The sequence below is a fragment of the Panthera uncia genome, assembly GCF_023721935.1.
Source record: "Panthera uncia isolate 11264 chromosome A3 unlocalized genomic scaffold, Puncia_PCG_1.0 HiC_scaffold_11, whole genome shotgun sequence".
In the NCBI taxonomy this organism is placed as follows: domain Eukaryota; kingdom Metazoa; phylum Chordata; class Mammalia; order Carnivora; family Felidae; genus Panthera; species Panthera uncia.
Window position 1 is genome coordinate 72,165,655 of NW_026057578.1, and position 15,277 is coordinate 72,180,931.

Consider the following 15,277-nt stretch of genomic DNA (forward strand, 5'->3'; position numbering starts at 1 on the left):
GATAAGAATGCTAAATTAAGCAATTTAGTTGAGGGGAAGCAGTGAGGGATTTTCAGGTTTAGATTTTGCTCAACAGGAAATCAGAAGCACTGAAGGTTTCATTACAAAGTGACATTATGAAATCTTTGCCTCAGGTACCCTTAACTCCCTAATGAAAAAGAACTTATCAAAAAGGATGCGGGTAAAGAAAGCAACCAGGAGGCTAATGAAGTAGTCAGTATAGTTGAGCTGTCAGGCTGAATTAGGGTAGTAGGAACCAGAATGAATGGATCCGGATCTGAAAGAATTGTTTGAAGATGCTTTGTGAAAAGGCGTCACCAACAATTATAGCAGAGCACAACAGCAAATGGTCTATACCTTCCAACTGTTTTCTCTTTTTATCTGTTGAAATATTGTCAGGAACTTCCAAGTACTACCTGTTCAAATCTACTCAGGCCCAAATCCCTGATTTAGCAGATCCCTCTACTTAATGGAAACTGTCACTTCTTCTAGGACCATGTGACAGAGGCATTTAGCTAAAACTGACATAGAATATGAATATTTTTAATTTAAATTCAAAAAGTCAGGGGGTGCCTGGATGGCTCAGTGTTATGCATCTGACTCAATTCTAGCTCAGGTCATGCTCTCATGGTTCATGGGAGCAAGCCCTACTTTGGGCTCTGTGCTGACAGTGTAGAGCCTACTTGGGATTCTCCCTGCCCGCCCCCGCCCCCGCCCTCTCCAAAAATAAATAAATAAACAAACATTAAAAAAATAAATTCAAAAAGTCAGAATAGATATTAATGTTTTTTGTCAGTCAACAATTACTGAAACTTTGGAAATGGGTTATTCATCAAGGGCCAGAATATTAAGATGATAAAATTTTGGAAAATGCCTCAAAAAACTCAAATGTCAAGAGCTTTACATACAGTTACTACTTCTTAAGCTAAAAGACCTCTATGGCAGAGAGTAAAAGCATACATACCCCTGAAATGATTGAAGGTGTAGTCCAAAGTGGCCAGCCACTTGGACTTGGACATTTCTTTGAAGTTTTGCATTTATCTTAAGAGCTCATGCAAACTCTGCCTTTTGTTCCATAAACATGTGTTAATATAAAGATCATGTTCCCTGCTCCAAATTTTATAAGAAAACTGATGCTTCAAAAAATGTCTGATATATCCTGGTTTCATATGTGCCCCAGCTCACCATCTAATAGATTAGGAGATGCCTCATTTCATCATCTGTGCTATTTCTATTATACTGTAGTGTTTTACATTCAGGAAGGGAACGGGGGAGAGAAGAATTTAGTAAAGCTGAATCTCGGTGTAATACAAAGATCATCCACTGAGCTGCTCAGGCCCAAATCCCCGATTTAGCAGATCCCTCTACTTAATGGAAACATAACTCACCAATATGAAGCCTTGCCAATCTCTCTCTTACAACTCATATTTGATCTCAACTACCACTGCTTATGAATTATGTTTCACTAGATTATTGCAACAGTCTTTCTAAAACTTACTCCTTGTCTCTCTATTCTCAGAACCTCCAATCTGTACTCTAAAATGTCATCAGTGCCTTTTAAAAAAAACACAAATCTAATCATTTTACTCCCCGGCTCAATTTTTTTCAGCAACTCCTTTGTATGGCACAGAAAAACCTTTGTGAAATGGTTACTAAGTTTTTAGCCACTTGTCTATTGCTCCTTATTCCTCAATTTTGCTCCAGGAGGAACTATAATTTTTAGGTTCTATACCATACCATAACACACCTTCAATATACCTCCACGTTACTTCATTTGTGCTCTCTGGCCTGGTATGTCTCCTCAGGCAAACTCCCATGACCCTTTAAATCTTAGCTCAAGTAATCATCTTTGGAAAGTCCACCTTGCCTCTTTCAGACTAAGTTACTTCTTCCCCCTATATTTGCTATATTTATATGGCCTCATATACATACTTCCGTTACAGCAATTATTTGTATTTCTTGCTTTATGTTACTAGTTTCTTAAGAGTAGGACCTATGTGTTTTCATATTAGCATTTCTGGTTACTAGCAGAGTGCCTGGAACATAAGCATTCAAAAAAATTTAAGTAGAAATAATAATGTTGAAAATTAAAAACAGTAGCAGTGACTGTGACAGTACGGTGACTATCTCTGTCACCGTATGGCAATGATAAAATGATGAGTAATATTTTAAAATTTGGTACCTACATGTATTGTCTTTGTTCAACATGAAAGAGATCTTTGCTTTCCATATTTTGCTCCAATAGTGTTCTGTTCTGTAGCATTAATGTCTGAATTTGATCTAGTAGATGTCGATTTTCTTCTTCTAAATTTCCTTTAAGTTGGCTTAGCAACTGTTTAAACACAAACATTTAAAAAAAATCAACATTTACATTTAACAGAAATCACCCAAAACATCTGAAAAATATAAAGGGCTTCACAAAGATTGCAGTCTTCTGCTACTTGAATAATTAGATGGTTGCACTTTGATCAGAACATGATTGATTATTTTAGTTATAATGACGGCCAAAATACTGAGTTATGTGTTGTGCACACATTTTTTAAAATTCTTACAAATAGTGGGTTTAACATATAATAAATTACTAGTTTCACAAACACCTGCTTTCTTCAAACCGTTTAACTTCTAGTCCAAAAGCTACCTGGCCTTCTATTTAAGGAGCTATGAAACACTGGACAAGTTAATTAATTCTCTGGGCTTTAATGACCTCATCTATAAAATGATAATAACTCCCACACCAGACTGTTGCAAGGATTAAATAATATATGTAAAGTATCTTTTGTCATACCTATAACACAAAGTAGATACTTAATATACCTCATTCTTTCCTCAACCACTGTTTTTTAGGAATCTTAAAAGTGTATAGTCTTTATAGCTTGATCAAAGGGACTCAGGTAGTCGTGTCAATGGCTGGTGTTACTAGGCTGATACTATTGGTAGTGGGCTGCCAGCAGCACTGGGCTGCTTCTTTGTAGCTAGAAGAAATTAGAAATATGCCTTAGTTAGGCTAGAGGTTCCCGTAGAAGTCAGAAAGCCCAAAGTAGTGACTTTCAAACTTTAACATCACTTGCAGAGTTTATTTAAAAATGTGGATTTCTGGGTCCTAGCATTCAAATTCAGCTGGTCTGGAGTAGAGCCCAGAGATCTGTAGTTTAAAAAAAAAAAAAAAAAAAAAAAAAAGCCAACAACAAGCCCTCCTGTGGGGGAGTGGGCGGGGGTGGGGAAGGAAAAGAAACATTTTGAAAACTCTCATAAGATACAGAAAAGCAGATAGTATAATACTATGAATATCCATAAACAGGCATTTAGATCTAACTGCTATTAATATTGTGCTGTATTTGTTTTATCAATATATTGTTAAATTGAAATACAACATGTGGTAGATTCGTTGCAAGATTGAATGCAGTTATTCTCCTCCCTGTACCTACACCTTCTTGTGCTGTGACTTCGTACTTTTACCATCAAGAGGTGGAACTTATTTTCTGTCTTTCTGAATTTGGAAAGTCTTTGTCCATGAAAAGTAAGTGGTAGTGATGGAAGCTCCAAGCCTAGGCCTCAAGAGCCTTCTGTGCTTCCACTTGGAATTCTGCTGGAGGATGAGAGACAATGTGGCACAGAGAAGAGTTATGCCAGCTAGGGCCACCTTAGGTCAGTCAGCCCACTCTCAAAGAATGTACCAGTTAAATGCAGATATAGGAGCAACCTCTACTAAGATCAAATGATCTTGGTCCACACATCAATACATGCTATCAGCACATCTGCTCAGCCAATCCACAGATCATGAGCAAAAATAAGTATTTATTGTCCATTACCAAAGGTTCTATGTTGTTATACAGCATTAATTACTGTGTCAATAGACAACTGATAAAGCATATATATAGAAAAGGGAAGAAATTTTAAGTAGATATAGCTCAGTGAATTAGAGCAAAGTGAACACATGTGTGGAAGGAACCAGCACACTGATCAAGAAACAGCTCGTTAACCGTATTTCAGAAACACCTTGTGCTCCCTTCCAATCACCATCCCTTCCCACAAAGATTAATTGCTATCCTGGCCTCTAACACTATGGATTGATTTTCTCCCTCTAAATAATGTTATTATATGACTTAACCCATAGTCAAGAGTTAACATTTGACTGGGTTGGGACAATCAGCCAGAGATAAGTAGTTCGCTAGTTCCCTGTCTGGTCTCTCCTGGATAGCTTTTTGGACCACCAGTGTCATGTGGAACTTGATCAAGATTCACTGTGGCTGAATATCTCATTCCTTGATTCTCCTAGTGAAATTTTTGACTAATTTGCCAATCTATTACTTGCCTCAACCAATATTCCAACCTCAGGCCATGTGAAAGTTGACCTTTGACAACTCTCTTGGGGATGGGGACTTTTTTGTGCTCTGCTCAAATCAAATCAATCTGCTCTGGTAGCAAAGTTGATGGTTTTCACAGTATGCCCCTCACCTAAACTACCAGGTGTTGGAACTGGGAAAGGGGGGAGGGGAATGGGAGAAATCACAAGATAAAATGCCTCAGACAACCAGAGTTCCTATCCAAAGTTGAGTAGCTTTTCTTGAATAAATGCTTCTCAATTTGTTGAACATCTTTCCTTGAGGTCCAGAGTCCTATATTGGTTGTTTTTGACAATTCTGCCCAATTTTATTGTTTCTTAGGGAGTTGATTTGCCCTATTCCTCATTCTGTAAGTCCATCGCTCCATATATATTTTATTTAGACTTTTATAAATCACAGGCAGAATGAATATTCTGTACTTTCTGAGCCTTGTTGGATAATTAAATGTATATGATTTTTATTAAACTAATTTTTCTTTCTATTGGTTTATCATTTCAGACAAAAAACTTGTAAGTATTATTTTCTGAAAATCTATTCCTATTTTCCTTTAAAGACTAGCTTAAGTGCTTGTTTCTTAAAAGTGCCATGAAATTGAGGTGTTAAGCTATATTCAAACGTCAATGATTTGGGGACTAACTAATAAAATTTAAGGATTATTTAAGGCTTTCAGTATCCTTTTATATTTTAAAACTTTTATTGTTTTATCAAACCATCACAAAGAGAGGCATGGGGATGTCTGGGTGGCTCAGTTGGTTAAGTGTCCAACTCTTGATTTTGGTTCAGATCATGATCTCACAGTTCGTGAGTCTGAGTCCAAAACCGGGCTCTGCACTGACAGTGTATAGAGTCTGGTTGGGATTCTCTCTCTCCCTCCTTCTCTGTGTGCACACACACACTCTTTCTCAAAATAAATAAACTTCAAGAAAAATAAATAAAACCTAAACAACAAAGAGAGGCATGGAATTATATTAAGAACACAACTGTATACATAAGGCCAATGTCATTTCTGTTCAAAATGCTCAAATGGCTCTGGTGTTTTACTCTGAATAAAGTTATCTTGGTTCAAGGATGCCTATTAAAATCTCAATCTATACTTCTTCATCCACCCTGGAAGCCCTCAATATCCCCTTTTACCCTACTTCATTTTTACTTGCACATAACTTATCTACCTTGTAACATATCGTATGTTGCAGACTAATTTTCAAAATAGGTAGAGCAGTATTTCCAGTCCATATGCTCTTGTAGAACCTTGACATTCTCCACCAAGAGGCTGAGTCTATTTTCTCTTTCCCTTAAATCTGAATGGAATTTTGACTGCCTTAGTGAATAGAATGCAGGGGAAATGATGCTGCATGACTTCTGAGATTTGATCATCAAAGCAAAGATGGCTTCTGTCTTGTTCTCACCATGTTGTGAGAAAGCCCCAACGAGCCCTCAGAGACACTACGTAGAGAGAAAACTGATGCCTCCAGCTGATGGCCAGCATCAACTACCGAACATGCATTCACCTTTCAATCTTCAGGCTAGGGGCCCAGTGGCAAGTGAAGCAGAGATAAACTGGTCCCACTATCCCTGTCCAAATTCTGATCCACAGATCGGTGAGCCTAATAAATGATTGTTTTACCACCAAGTTTTGGGGTAAAGTGCTATATAGCCATGTTACAAAACACTGAAACACTATGAATTTCACTTACTTGTGTTTGTCTATTTCCTTCCACCAGAATAAGCTCCACAAAGGGAGATTTTTACCTTTTTGGTTTCCTAGTACATGCTAGGTGGTAAGTAAACATTTTTTTCATTAAGCAAGGGCACAGTTTTACATTTTCAAAGTATCTGGACATGTCAGTTTAAACTAATAGTAAACAATGTTGATACTAATAATAACAGAAGTTTTTCTGAATTAGTTGTGAATTTCAATTATCCCTGATCACTTCTTTTAGAAATACCCCACAAAATATATACTGCTATCATCATTTTAATATGATTGTTTACTTTTTAGGCATGTCTTGACTCCCAAAATGAAAAAACTTGGTAAAGCTCACCTCACACTGGTTATTGAGCTTGGTGGATGTGATGTCCAACTGTTGGTATTGTTCCTTTAACTTTGAAAATTCAGCTTCTAATCTGGTTTGTTCCAGTTTGGAATTATTTAGAAGACTTTTCAAGTTTTTATGGTCAGTTTGTAAAACTTCAGTTTCTTTTACAAGCTGATTATATGTATGATTCAACCTATTTAGAAATCATAACAGAAATAGAATTAGAATCCTTAATAGCTTTCATTGTAATTTACACAGTGTGAAAATGCTGTGGATCACAGACATACTTAAAGAATATAAGACTCTTGCCAGTGACTAAACTCTTAAAAAATCAGCTTCTATTCTGTAAAACTAGATTAAAAAAATTCAGACTACTCTTCTTTTGAATCTTCCAGCATTTAAATGTTTAAGAAGACACTTATAATTTTATCATTAAAATGTGAAGTACTAATAAGAAAATATTTAGATTAAAGGACAGAAGAGAAAATAACCAATCCTGTTTAGATCTCATAGAGAAGTTTAAAATTCTAAAATTCAACGTGAAAATTCAAGAAAGATCAAGAGAATCAATCAATGCAGTACAAGAAATGATAGTCCATCAATCTGTTGCCAGATAATGGAGATATACAGGCTTAAACCAAAATTTTAGTTATTGAGATTTCCACAGCTGTGACAAATTATCCATGTTTATGTAGTCTCCAATTATTGAGAAATTGGAGATTTTTTCTGAAAAAACTTTTAGATTTTTTATAAAAAATCAAACCATACACCTAACTTATCTGTTTCTTTCCATTATACCCTCAGAACAAAGTCCACTGACATCTAAGAGCAGAGGTCAGCAACTTTTTCTATAAAGGACCAGAGTAAATATCTTAGACTTTGTGGGTCACATGCAATATACAGCAAACTCTTTTCCTCTATGTGCCCCCCCGCAACCTTTTACAATGTAAAAACTATTTTCAGTTTGGGAGCTGAACCAAAACAGGATGGAATTGTTAAATTACTATATTGTACTACTGAAACCAATATAACACTGTATGTTAACTAACAAATCAAAATAAAAACTTAAAGTAAAAAAATAAAAAGAAGAGCTATATAATAAAATTTGTTTTTAAATGTGGAAAACAAAAACAAAAACAAAAAACAAAATCAGAATGCAGCCTGGATTTGGCCCACTGAGCTAGCTGCCTGTAGTTTAACAACCTTTATCTTACAGCATTAAGAACAGGATGGGACTTGTTCAAAACACCTAACAATCTGCTTCAACTCATTCCCCAAAGAACTGAGTCAGCTTACAAGAATTATAAATAACAAAATAGTATGTTTAAAAATCAAGACTTGGTAAAAAATAAATAAATAAAATGGCAAGACCAGAAACATACAGAAAATGTTCCATAAGTAAGTTGAATCCATGAATGAATGTATGCCATGAGTTATTAACAGCTGGTCAGATCTGAGACACACAATCAGCTACACGGTATATGTCAGTATCTATGGAGATCAAAGATTTACTTACTGACGCTTCATGGGGGTGGGATATGAAGAGATACAATATACAATGTCCTCAACACCATCTCTCTGGCAAATGCTAAAATGAGCTCTTAAAGAGAGTTTTTTACAATATCCCTTAAAGCTGAGAACATTAACACCAAAATGCAATTCAGTGAACACAATACTAAAGAGGCCAAAACAAACCAGTCCATATAATAAACATTCCTGATTTGGCATTATCAAAGATTAAAACTTAGGTTATTTAGAGGAATGGATAAACAAACTATTGTTCTTCAGAATTTTTTTTTTTTTTTTTTTTTGTGAAAGAGCTCTTTCAAGGTTTTGCTTAAAACCTTTTCTTCCTTTACAACATAGACATGCATGCATAAAAGCTGGGATAGAACAGCTTTGAGAGATAGAGAATACTATCACACTTCCCTTTCAAGCCTGCAGAGTCTTCTGGTTCAAGATCATCATGCTCAATTTCTTCTTATCATTTAGGCTAAGCTCCTTCTCAGAAGGCTCCTCAGAAATGAATACAATTAGATTCCTAGAAGGCCTATCCAAACTCACCAACTGACCCAGTTTGTTGCAAATTCCAACAGTGGAAAAAGGTTAGGTTCAAGATGGGACTTTGATATTAAATGCCTTCCTCAATGTTATGTGCGTAATAAAAAAGACCCTGTCTTGGGGTGCCTGGGTAGCTCAGTTGGTTGAGCGTCCAACTTCGGCTCAGGTCATGATCTCATAGTTTGTGGGTTCGGGCCCTGCGTCGGGCTCTGTGCTGACAGCTCAGAGCCTTGAGCTGCTTTGGATTCTGTGTCCCCCTTCTCTCTGCCCCTCCCCCAATGGCACTGTCTCTCTCTCTCTCAAAAATAATAAAATAATATTTAAAAAAAATTTTAAAGACCCTGTCTAAAGGTATTCTATAACTTGTCACAATTTAGTCTTCTACTGAACATACTTTAATATCCTTCTCGATTCTAGCTTGGTGTTGAGCTTATTGAAAGTCAAATCCCCTAGTACACTATTTCTAGTTATAACAATTACTAAATTAAAAACTATTGAGCATGAATATGAAAATGGCTCCACACACTTAGAGGGATTATTTTTTTTGTAAAGGAAAAGAAATAGAAATTGAAAAATGGATTATATTAAATTCATAACAGGACAATAGTCAATGAATGACCCCCACTTGAATTTTTTTGTGCTGCCTTTTAGCACTTCAGCTATGGTTAAGTCTAAGTGCAGTGCCAATGTTCAGGATGCTTAAACTGTCAAAGGTTTCTAAAAACCCTTTGAAATGTACCCTTATGAAGCAGGCAAATTACCAGTTGGCAAGTTTTGATTTTCCCAAAGCTACAAATTAAACAATAATTGCCCCATGCAATATGAGAACCATTAATGCCTAAGACAGTTAAAAATAAGAGTTCAAATCAGTCAGCTAGAAAACAGGAGGCTGCTTACTTGTAGCAACTTTGAAAGACAAGAACTGAGATATCAGACTAGCAAAAAGACAAACATAAAGAATCAGATTTCATTACATTCTGTAGCAATAAAGCGCGTAAATGCTATCAAGGTACAGATTTCTTTATATAATGTGGCTTGAAAAATTAATTAGTTGAATAAATCAAGAGAGAAACAGAGAGGGGCGCCTGGGTGGCGCAGTCGGTTAAGCATCCGACTTCAGCCAGGTCACGATCTCGCGGTCCGTGAGTTCGAGCCCCGCGTCAGGCTCTGGGCTGATGGCTCGGAGCCTGGAGCCTGTTTCCGATTCTGTGTCTCCCTCTCTCTCTGCCCCTCCCCCGTTCATGCTCTGTCTCTCTCTGTCCCAAAAATAAATAAAAAACGTTTAAAAAAATTAAAAAAAAAAAAAAAAGAGAGAAACAGAGAAAACAAGGGACCAAGGTTTTCAAGCCATTTTATAACTAGCTGCATGATTTTGGTGGGTAATTTACATGTTGTTCTGGGGACTCTTTAAAAATTCTAAATTACAGATGGTAATGCAAAGGGGGCAGTATACACTCTGGATGTAATGAATAATATAAAACTAAAATATATAAATATTTATTACCTATCATTTTCACCACAAAGTTTCTTATATTCTGCAGCTATAGTCTCATGGTTTTTGTTTTCAAGCAGCATTTTTTCCTGTTCTACTTTCAGTGTTTTTTCCAAATCTTCCAATTGTCCTTTCCGTTTTAGTAACTGATTGTAACTGGGAAAAAAAGGTATTTGGTTTATAATATTTCTTTAGAAAAAAGAAAATACTTTAGAAACAAAGAAAACAAGAGTAATTTATTAATAAGTATCACATAAACATGATAAATTTCCTATATAAATTATCTTAGTTCTGTTTAACATAAAATTTATTATATTATCTAAAGAAGATAATAAATTACCGATCTTCAAGGTCTTTATGTTCTACTTCAAGATTTTTGTGGGCAGACTTTAGAGTTCCATGTTTAGCGATGAGAGACTCATACTCTGAAGCCTGCCGTTCATGAAGAAGTTCCAGCTTTTCATGATCTTTGATCAGAGAATCATAGAGAGATTTCAGGTCTTCTCGCTCTTTGATTACAGCTTCATTTTCATTTTCTAAGGAAGACTGCTGGATTAGGAGTTGTGCATTCTGGTTCATCAGTGAAGTACTTTGGGAATTAAGGGTAGAATTTTCAACCTGTAAGAACGCATATTGTTATCAGACATAAATAGCTACCTGCTCTTTGAGAAGACACAAATATGTGGTATGTGTTTATTACAGATAAAATAATTTTCCCATGTTAAAAATTATTCAAAAATATAACTAATGGCAACATAAAAAATATAAAAGATAACAGTGACTTTAAGGAGCTCTATATAAATCACAACAGATTATTTCATACTATACTGAGAAAGTTTGGTTTTTATAAGTATCCCAAAGAAAAAGCCTACAATTTAATTTTTATTTTTGGCAGATGTTATTAAAAATTATTATGAGATATATACCATACATGTTTTGGATTCAATTATTTTAAATGAAGGTGATTAGAAACAATTTGTATTCCACTCATGAAAAACTACAGAATCCAAAATGCTAATTTATCACTTCCTAAAAGTTGAGGGTTGACAGAACTGAAAAATTACTTGTGACATTTCAACTGGAAATTTTCTCAAGAGTCTACATTAACTTAGCATGTGTTTTACCATGTGGAAAAGAGTTACAGAAAGAACTTTCAGATTTGGAGATGGAATTTTTTCCTCTGGCTCTTTAAGAGGTTTCAAAGAGTTACACTTTCCCAGACCTGATCGTTCTATTTGAAAAGACACTGCAGCATTAAGTGCAAGATTGATCCTCTGAACCAAGGAAAAGTCTGAAGACAAAATTCTCATGCTGTGCTGGTTTCTAATAACTGATATGAAAGCTGTAAAAATGAAATAAGCAATGGTATGTTGCAACCATATTCTAAAGCAAAGGTTTCTGCTTAATTACAGTCAACTTGCTGAAACAGGTAAAAGGCCATAAAGTAAACATAAATAAAATAAAGATGAAATTATATTTTAACTAAGTATTTTATTTTGCTTATTTATTTATTTTGTTTAATGCTGGGCCTTTCTGGCAGGTGCTGCTGAAGCGCCCCTGGCTCCTTGTGCAGGCTCCTGTTGTGCTCTACTATGGCCCTGGGCACTCCCATAAATAAGTATTTTAAATAAAAATTTTTAAATATAAACAAAGTTTTTTAGTAATTTAAATAAAGATAAAATTACCTTTATTTTATTTATGTTCATTGAATGAATTTGTTAGTTAATATTTAGAGGCTCTGACATTTAAGAAAATGCTGATATATGAAAGTCTGGTATAGCACTAAATAGATTTTATCATCCATTAATTTATCTCCCATTAAATTCACTCACTAAGAAACAATGTTACCATGTCCAGTTATCCTTATTTTAAGAGCATAATTCAAAAATTTGGTTGCACATCCCCAAATATTACATTACAACCTGAAGCTTCGCATTCTGCGTTTGAAGAGTAGTATTCTGCTCCTGTAAGGACACTGTCTGCCTCTGAAGTGCAAGAATCTGAGCCTGCAAATTATTGTTCTGTGTCTCAAGTTGCTTCAGTTGAGTTTTCAGTGCTTGCTTCTCTGCTTGCAATGTAGCATTCTTAATAAAGAAAACACATTTTAAAAAGCAACAAACATTTCTGTTTAACAGATATTATAATTTCATAACAACTATTACCATTATAATCCAAAAAAAATCCCAACAACCTTAAAAGAGTTAAACAGTTCCCTACTATTCCAAACTGTAAAGAGAGATTTAATCTAAGAGAAAGAAAATGATAATACTAAAACCTTACCATACTATTGTGTCTCTGTACTGTCTGCTTTATAGCGTCCGAAAAATAAAATATTCCATTCTCAATAATTAACATAAGAAACTAGAATGGAGAGAGGGAGGCAAACCATAAGAGACTCTTAAACACAGAGGACTAACCAGAGTTGCTGGAGGGGAGTAGATGGGGGGATGGGTTACATGGGTGATGGGCATTAAGGAGGGCACTTTTTGGGATGAGCACTGGGCATCACATGTAAGACATGAATCACTGGATTCTACTCCTGAAGCCAAGACTACACTGTATGTTAACTAACTTGAATTTAAATTAAAAAAAAAAAAAAGAAACTAGAATGGGGTGTTAAATCCTTTTTGTAGTGTTCAAAAGTGCATGGGCTTGTGTCTAGCCAATGAAGTGCACATTTTCTAATTGCCCAAAGGCAAATACATATAGGCGAGTGCTGGTCCCAGGGGTAGCAGCAAAACTATTTTATAAACACAAATTTAAGAGAGAAGCAGAACAATTTCAACTATGTGTTTAAAAAATTTAGGCCATAATTGACCTAACAGATGTTATATATTTTCTGTAGTGATTTTTTTTTTCTATAGTATAAAACACTCACTAAAACTCTATCTCATCTATAGGACTTCTGGAGCAAATCCAAACAAAACATACAATTTTCAATTTTTCGAGTACATTTGAACATATTTCAATTATATAGTTAAACAGTTGAATTACTATGCAAATAATAGATCATTATTAATTTAATGCAATATATATTAACTGTTTGCCATAGATACTGTATTTTTAGGATTATTTCTAAATAGCATTTCATAAAAAATTAGTATCAAAAAGTATAAACAAAGAACCCTCTAGAAAACTGAAATAAAACTTTATATATAAAAAGGTCAGAATTTGTTGCATATAACTGTGATATGCATAAAAAGTTACACTGAACCACAACAGATCACTTTTATTGTACCTACACAGGGGACAGAGGAAACATTCATTTTATACGCTTTCATGTTACATATACATGTCACCGTATGAAAGGCAAGTAATGATTTAACCCATACATTATACCACAAAATCAAAGCTGAGGAAGCCAAAGGCTTTAAGATGGGTTTTGATATTGTCCTTTTCTTATGCTAATTTGTTTAGATAAAAAGGATAAAAAAATTTACACTGGAAGAATAATATGGAACACTAATGTATTTATATGTCATCTTGATACACCAAAGAAGTGAACCATTTTTCACTTACGTACGTTAAGTACCTTGTAGTTCAGGTCTTAATAAACCAAAATGTGCAAGCTCTAATGTTAAGTCTGGGTATCCCTATAGGAATAAGAAAAATTCCTATAGTCTATAAAAGAATAAAAGAGAGTAGAAAGGATATCTCAGAGCAAGAAAAAATTTACAATGGAGAAGTTATGAGGTCAGTAAATACATTGGCAAAAACACCAAAATTACCAGTCTAATATAGGGCTAGCCTTCTTTATAAACCATTAATGGCTAAAATATGACAACCAAGTAATTTTTTTCCAATAGAAATTTATAAAGGAAGTCAGAGGGATAAGAAATTTACCTTACAGAACTTTACAAGTCAGCCAAATTTTCTGAAATACAATTATTAATCCAAGTGATGGAGGTGTGTGTCTATGTGTATATATATAAAATCACTGAATAATTAAAAATAGGCATTCATAACAGCTGATAATAAAGATGTAAAATAGCTCGCCAATTTAAAACATGAAAATTAAAATATTTTCTTTTTGCTTTAATAAAAATTAAAAGACTAGTAATATCAAATGTATATCTAAAAAAACAGGTACTCTATTAGAAGGACTGAAAACGAATGTGATTTTCAATTTTAAGTGATGATATCATTTAAAATTACACACATACACAGATATGTATATATACCCTTTGGCCTATCAATTCCACTGTCAGGAATTTACTACCCTATGAACATATTATACATAGATTTTCATTGCAGCAAAATCTGAAAATAACCTAAATGCCCATCAATGTGGGTTTTATTTAAATAAATTAGAGTAACATCCATACTATGGAATAATGTGTTCATTAAACAAAATGAGATAGATCTATATCTCTCTAAAATACAGAGATCCTCAAAATATCGTATAGCATGATCCCACAGATATAACTGTAAAAGAAATACACTCCCAGACATACAGATGGCTAACAAACACATGAAAAGATGCTCAACATCACTCATCATCAGGGAAATACAAATCAAAACTACATTGAGATAACACCTCACACCTGTCAGAATGGCTTAAATTAACAACACAAAAAAACAACAGATGTTGGAGAGGATTCGGAGATTCCACACTGTTGGTGGGAATGCCAACTGGTAAAGCCACTCTGGAAAACAGTACGGAGGTCTCTCAAAAAGTTACAAATAGAACTACCCTATGATTCAGCAATAGCACTAATGGATATTTACCCAGAGGACACCAAAATATTGATTCAAAGGGATACATGCACCTTGATGTTTACAGCAGCACTATCAACAATAGCCAAATTATGGAAAAAGCCCAAATGTCCATTGACTGATGAATGGATAAAGAAGTTGTGGTATATAGGGGCACCTGGGTGGTTCAGTCGGTTAAGCTTCTGACTCCAGATTTCAGCTCAGGTCACGATCTCACAGTAGATGAGTTTGAGCCCCACATCAGGCTCTGTGCTGACAGGGAAGAGCCTGCTTGGGATTCTCTCTCTCCTTCTCTCTTTGCCCCTCCCCTACTCTCTCTCTCAGAATAAATAAATAAAACTTAAAAAACCTATGACCCAGCAATAGCACTACTAGGAATTTACCCAAGGGATACAGGAGTGCTGATGCATTGGGGCACATGTATCCCAATGTTCATAGCAGTGCTTTCAACAATAGCCAAATTATGGAAAGAGCCTAAGTGCCCATCAACTGATGAATGGATAAAGAAGATGTGGTTTATATATACAATGGAATACTACTTGGCAATGAGAAAGAATAAAATCATGCCATTTGCAGCAACGTGGATGGAACTGGAGGTATTATGCTAAGTGAAATAAGTCAGTCAGAGA

At 35.0% G+C, this 15,277-nt stretch overlaps 1 protein-coding gene across 7 annotated transcripts in view; it reads right to left on the bottom strand.

Annotated features, from left to right (window-relative positions):
• Nucleotides 1–15,277, bottom strand: part of CCDC88A (coiled-coil domain containing 88A) — a 138,656-nt gene that overhangs the window by 16,556 nt on the left and 106,823 nt on the right. For 5 of the 7 annotated variants that reach the window (XR_007462196.1, XM_049651489.1, XM_049651487.1 and 2 more), the window contains exons 19-24: nucleotides 12,213–12,293; nucleotides 11,855–12,016; nucleotides 10,273–10,550; nucleotides 9,945–10,088; nucleotides 6,386–6,572; nucleotides 2,187–2,332 (exon numbers count right to left, since the gene is read on the bottom strand). Coding sequence is in view for 6 of the 7 variants with exons in the window: in XM_049651489.1 (XP_049507446.1) it covers nucleotides 2,187–2,332; nucleotides 6,386–6,572; nucleotides 9,945–10,088; nucleotides 10,273–10,550; nucleotides 11,855–12,016; nucleotides 12,213–12,293 (998 nt within the window). In the remaining variant the exon portion in view is untranslated. The remainder of the gene's footprint in view (nucleotides 1–2,186; nucleotides 2,333–6,385; nucleotides 6,573–9,944; nucleotides 10,089–10,272; nucleotides 10,551–11,854; nucleotides 12,017–12,212; nucleotides 12,294–15,277) is intronic. The other 2 variants (XM_049651490.1, XM_049651488.1) reach the window with 1 other exon arrangement.